Raw genomic sequence first — 5,815 nt, 5'->3', positions numbered from 1 at the left:
CCCCCCGTGGAGTCGCCGCTTCAGGCTGTGCCGGGCGGGGCGGCACCCTCCCTCTCGGCGTCGTTGCTGAAATTGCGTCATGCCCCCCCCCCTTCCCCCGGCTGTTTTCCAATCATCGGAGGTGCATGGCGCGCGCGAACACTCATACTCGTCGTCCGCGATCTGGCCCCGTTCTCGTTGAGCCCTCTCCCTGCCAAGGAGACCCATGTAAAGCCCGCCCAGAGTGGAACGCGGATGCCTCTTGGGATCCAGTCCCAGGGTGTTGCCTCGCCCCCTCTCTGCCCTGGCGGCCCTCTTGACTGTCGCTCCTGCCCGGGGGGACTCGACCTGTGCGGGCCGGTTCCCACAACACCCAAGTCTGGAAGGGCAGGCGGGCGGCTGGGCGGCCGGGCGGCCGGGCGGCTGGGCGGCCGGGGAGGGGGGGGGTGGGGGGACAGATTGCGCAATTCCGCTCCGACCCTTCTCGAAAAGCTGGGCCGGGGGAAAGGAGGTGGCGCCTCGCAGGGGGCCCCCGCGCCGGCCCCCGTGTGTCTGTGTCGCCGCTCCCCGCGGGTAGGGTTGACCTGGGGATCGCCCATGCACGGGCGCCACCTGCTGCGGCGGTTTCCGACCAGCAAGCCGGCGCTGTGTGGCCCGGCCGGGGCACGTGCACCCCACGAGCAGCCCCCTTCCGAAAAGCCGAAGCCCAGCCGATGGAGCACTCGTGCACAGCCTCTCCCCTAGGGGGAGCACCTCGGCCTAGCAATCCTGCAAAGTCCCCTGGTGCCGATGTGCAATGCCCTCGGCTGCCACTAGTCCACCCTAACCGAAATGGCAAGGCCCTATGTGTACCTGGGTTAAGAGACATTGCCAGTATTAATTCAACCCTGATACCAGCCCCCCCCCCCCTTCGGACTTGTGCCTTTCCCCTTTTTTTTTTTCATTTCCGCGTGCCTGCATGGGGATATGTACATCCTCCCAGAGAGTGTCCAGGCCCAGGATCTATTTGTTGGGACACATGGGGCAGTGTAATGTGTGTGTGTGCGTGTGTGTTTGGGTGTGAACGCCATGTGACCCGCGAGGGCCGGCCTGAGGGAGACGCTTGATGTGGCAGTGATGGCGGCGGCGGCGGCGGCAGCAGCAGCGGCGGTGGTGGTGACAGCCTCCCGGGAGGGAGCGGCACACAGGGCTCTATATACTCCTCCAAGAGGGTCGAAGAGGAGCGGCGCAGAGGAGGGACACACCAATCCCTCACAAGTGGGGACGACTCGACCCCAGCCGAGTGCCAGCCTACATCAGGTCCTCCAGCAAGAGGCCCGAGGTGGGGAAGGATGCCGGAGTGAGGGTCGCCAGTGGCGGCTGCCGCGTGGCGGGGTCTTCCTGCTCCTTCGGCGTGGAGAGGCGCCACTCGTGGAAGGCAAAGGGGGCGCCGGCCAGGCGCTGGCGCGAGGACACCCAGGGTTCCATGCCGGCGCCGCTGCCCCAACCACCTACGGACATATCCTCCTCGGCCGACGTCCAGGCACCGGACGCATCGGAAGCGCGCAGGCCACCGAGCAGCCCCGCGGTGGCGGCCTGCATACTCATGTCCTTGGTGATCGGCATGTTCATGTACCAAGCAAGCCCATTTTCCGGCAGAGGAAGCCAGGCCCCTGCTCCTTGGGTTTGGGTGGCGGCTTGGAGCAAGTCCCCCAGATGCTGGCGCAGGACGGTCCGCTCGGCGGGCAGCGTATTGAGCAGCTGCTGAATATGCTGGTCGATCTGCTCATCGGTCACCGTCAGGCAGGGCGGCCGCGGGTCGCTCGACATGACGCCCATTGCCATCGACCGGCCATGCTGCTGCCAGGGCTCCCGATGTTCCGTGAGATTGCTCCTGGCCTGGGCCTCCGGGGTCCATGGATACGCCAACTCGGTCGACGGGCCATGATCCTCGGCCTGATCGCGGCTCCGGACCGGGGTCACAAGCAGGCGAGCCAGGCCCATCAAGCCCAAGCCGTCCAGTGGCGAATCCCACTGATGGGCATCGGCCATGATCGGCTCGGCATTCAGGTAGCCTCGCGGGCGGTCGGCCCACTCGGGCGCCGGGCAGAGGAGCTGATGCATCAGCCCCTGCGAGGAGTGAGGCCTCCAGGACTGGCGGCTCGGCCGTAGCTTCGCCAGCCATACGGCCACCTCGCGGGAGGTCCAGGCCGCGGTTTGGCGGGCCGCCAGGGCTGCCACCTCGACCGGGTCCCGGCCTATGTACTGCCCCAGTAGCTCGACCGTGGTCCGGGCCTGGGTCAATTGCTGTCGCAGGTGCCTGGACCAGGACCCATTGTCGGTCATCTGCATGGCGCTGACACTCCACTGCGGCCCCTCATCCCGGCGCCGCAGACGAGCTCTAGCCAGGGCCGCTCGGCGGATTTCGGCGAATGCCCTTCGTGGGATGGGGGCCACGGTCGTCGATGGCCCAGCCGTCGAAGAGGCCCTCTCTTCTGCCTGGGCCAAACCATAGGTCCGACTGCTGACCGACGCAGCCAGCGTGGCCAATCCCTCCGAGGTGCTCTCCAGCGAGAGGATCTCCTCCGCATGGCAGATGGCAGGCAGCGAAACAAACAACCGGAAGCACGCCGAAAAGACGGCCAGCCGAATGGTAGGATCCAGCTCCAGGGCGGTCAGGCTGGCCGTCGGGTCAAATGCACGAACCAGGGCCATCATGTGGTCCGATACCGGGGTCTCCAGTCGCGACAAGGCCGCCAGCGTGTCCATACACTGGGCGAAGAGCGCCTGCAGCGGCAGACTCACCAGCTCGGCGATTGACATGTACGACACAACCACATGACCCACCAGCACTCGGCCCAAGTGGCAGCTACTGATCCGGGCATTGGGGATATGCGATAGTGCGGAGGCCGGAAGCTGCAATGCTGCCAGCAGGGGGCGCGAAGCATCAGGGCAGGATTCCATGAAAATAGGTGGCAGGTCCGGGTGCTCTCGCTGCCTGGGGATAGCCGAGGATGCTCGACCGGCACGAAGCATGGCCGCCAGTGGCTTGAGGGTCGGCAGGTGAGCCGTTGGCCGAGGGTCTGTCAGTTCGGGCCGGCGCTGGGCGAAGTTCCTCAAGTTTTGCTCCCACCGGCACGTGGAAGTTTCTTAGCACGAGCGCATGTGTCAGTCCGGGGGCAGCGTGTGTGTGTGTGTGTGTGTGTGTGACAGAGGGAAAGGAGATCAGTCACCCGGACAATTTGACCAAGAGGGGAGGAGGGGAGAGAGGGAATCGGAGAAGGGAGCAATGAACAATGTACCTGCGAATGATTCAGCATGCGTATGAGGGCCGAAGTATCGCTGGGCCGCGGTAAGCAGTGTGGACATCCGGCCGCCAGCCAGTCGAGCCGGCAATGGGCCGGATTGCGTATGAAGAGCCGTCACATTGAATCGAGCATCGATGTCCGGATGCAGGGCCATGCGCTCCCGCATGTAGGGAGACAGTTGCATTTGCAAGTTGCGGAAGGGCGACCGTTCGACCGTGTGACAGGGCACGCAGGCCGCCTGCCGGAGGTTTCGAATGGATTCCAGATTCGGCTGAATCGGTTTCGAGGAGGTCGGGACAAATACTCCGGTTGTCTCGAAGATCCGATTTGTCGGGATGTGCCCCAACCGCAGCTGGCTGAAGTTCGGCAGTCCCTGTTTGGCCTTGGCCCAGAAGCCGGCGACGCGTGCATGCCGGTCCTCGTTCAAGAGCGGCGTTCCTGTGTTCAAAAAATGTCAGGCACCATCTCGTGGATTGCCGATGGGCTGGTAGCAGCAGCAGCAGCAGCAGCAGGACCCCTCTCCCCCCTCTTACCAGACAGGCGCCGATCGATCGAGGGGGGGCAGGAAAAAAAAAGAAGGACAGGAGTCGCCTCCAGCAAAGAGAGGCCAGGGGAAGAGTCGCTGGCAAAGCGGGTCGCACCCTTCATATCCAATTCCGCCAGGCGAGATGCGCTCATGAACAAATCCGCCAGCGGCACGCGCACATCGACATTGGGTGTCTTCATGTCTACCGACGGCCATCGGTTAGGGGCGGGAGAGGGAATGTCAGAGACGTTGCAATAGACACTGAGGGACGCGCATTCTCACCAAGCAAGGAGCGACATACTTCGCATGCGTAAAGCCAGCAAAGATGTGTTGGCATGGAGGGCGCCAAACAAAATTGCCGCTTCGCGATGGTTCAGGTGATTGCCTTTCGTTTTTTTCCCCGGCCACAAGAGATACGAGGATGTTAGGTTGCCTGCATGGGATCTAGTGGAATTGCGGCTGAGGGGCGGGCTGGAAAAGGGCACGAGCGGAGTTCGCGCGTCTGGAGCGTACCAGAAATGTCAAGGATCCGGGCTTGCAGCTGGCCCGTGGCCAGCTGCCGGGCAAGGAGGTTCATGGATCCGGCGATGCCAAAGTTGTTGTCTAGTTGGCGACAGACCCAGTATGTCAGTGGTTGCAATGAGGTGTGTGTGTGTGTGGGGGGGGGGTGGCGGAGGGGCATGGCATGTGAACGCACGAGACAGATCGATATAGGAGGTGTGCCGGAGGAGGTCGGAGCGGAGGAGAACACTGACCAAATTCTCACCAATCGAGCAGTCTTCGATGAGAGGGAGTCAATCAAAAGGGTACACAGCGGCTGGCCGCCTTCGTCGGGCCAATTGGGCGGGCAGGCGTTCGGGAGGGGCGGGGGGGCTGGTGTGTGGGGGGGGGGGGGGGGCGCACTGTGCAAGGTGAGCGAGTTCAGGCGCGGCCGACCTTGCAAGGCCATCTGCAGCTCATTCAAGTGCTCCAAAGTAAAGGGAACCGCTGGTGGACAGGGACCGGAGTCGGAGAGGTGGTGGTGGTGGTGGTGGTGGTGGTGTGTGTGAGAGGAGGGGCAATGCGGAGAAGGGGCAGACATGGGCGACTGGGACGATGTCACAACGCACAGAAAAGGTGGAGCTGGTCGACCATGGAGAAAGTGCGCAGAAGAAAGCCCAAGAAGGAGGGGGAGATTTGGGCACCTAGTGGGAAGGACACAGACATCATTAGCAAGGTTGACACACATCACCACTCCCCCGATGCGTTCCCCCCCCCCCCCCCCCCCCCAGGCCCTGGCTTCGTACCATTGATCGAGAGGCTGCGAATGGACCCATAAAACTGACACTGGGGACAGATTGGCGTTGTGGTTTGGTCCAGCAGATACCCGCTCGATCGGCGACTGTTGCAGACACACTGGCGAGCGGTGGCATTAGTGCGCCCTGTGCCGGGGGCCGAGCCCTTCGTGGAGGAAGCCCCGGCGGCAGGCCCGACAGGGGACAGGGTGATACCACGAAGCAGCTCGCCGGACAGCAGGCACCGGCGATAGGTTGTCCGGGAGAGGGTCACACTGTCGGCCGGCCTGGCCGGGCGGGCTGGCGGATTGTGGACGGATGTCGCGCGCAAGTCGAAATAATTCAATGCCGGGAGTGTCCTGACAAAAGCCGCTGCCGGAGTAGTGGCATCATTGTTGCCTGACGGTGCGTGGTCAGGCCTCTTCGGCTGGGGTTTGGCAGAGAGCGGGTCGGAGCCGGCTTTTGGGGAGCCGGCTTGGGGGAGAGGCGCATTGGCCGTCGGAGCTGACTTGTCGAGCCACTCGCCGGTCTTCTGTGTGTCAAATGAAGGAGCCCCAGGAGCGGGCTTCACCTGGGAGGAGGAAGCATCCGCGGTGGAAGATTGTGGGCCCGCGGAGTAGGCTGCTCGGGTGCCATGGCGAAGCAGAAAAATCGAAGCCGCCGGGTTATCCAGACGGCGCCATGGTCGAAGCGCCCGGGCGAGCATCATCTCGCCGGAACGCGGGGCTCTGCCAGGGGGGGGGGGGGGG

General features: G+C 63.9%; 1 protein-coding gene across 1 annotated transcript; it reads right to left on the bottom strand.

The window, feature by feature from the left end:
• Positions 1–1,269: 1,269 nt before the first annotated feature.
• On the bottom strand, positions 1,270–5,775 carry H696_02459 (hypothetical protein; the record flags this gene model as incomplete). Its single annotated transcript, XM_009496363.1, has 9 exons — positions 1,270–3,107; positions 3,261–3,704; positions 3,908–3,994; positions 4,094–4,177; positions 4,306–4,395; positions 4,490–4,570; positions 4,696–4,779; positions 4,902–4,976; positions 5,079–5,775. The coding sequence occupies 9 exons, from the start codon at positions 5,773–5,775 to the stop codon at positions 1,270–1,272; spliced, it is 3,480 nt and encodes a 1,159-aa protein (XP_009494638.1).
• Between the last annotated feature and the right edge of the window lie 40 nt (positions 5,776–5,815).

Source organism: Fonticula alba (assembly GCF_000388065.1).
Source record: "Fonticula alba strain ATCC 38817 unplaced genomic scaffold supercont2.3, whole genome shotgun sequence".
Taxonomy (NCBI): Eukaryota; order Rotosphaerida; family Fonticulaceae; genus Fonticula; species Fonticula alba.
Note: the sequence above shows the minus strand (reverse complement) of the source record. Positions and strands in the feature narration are given on the sequence as shown.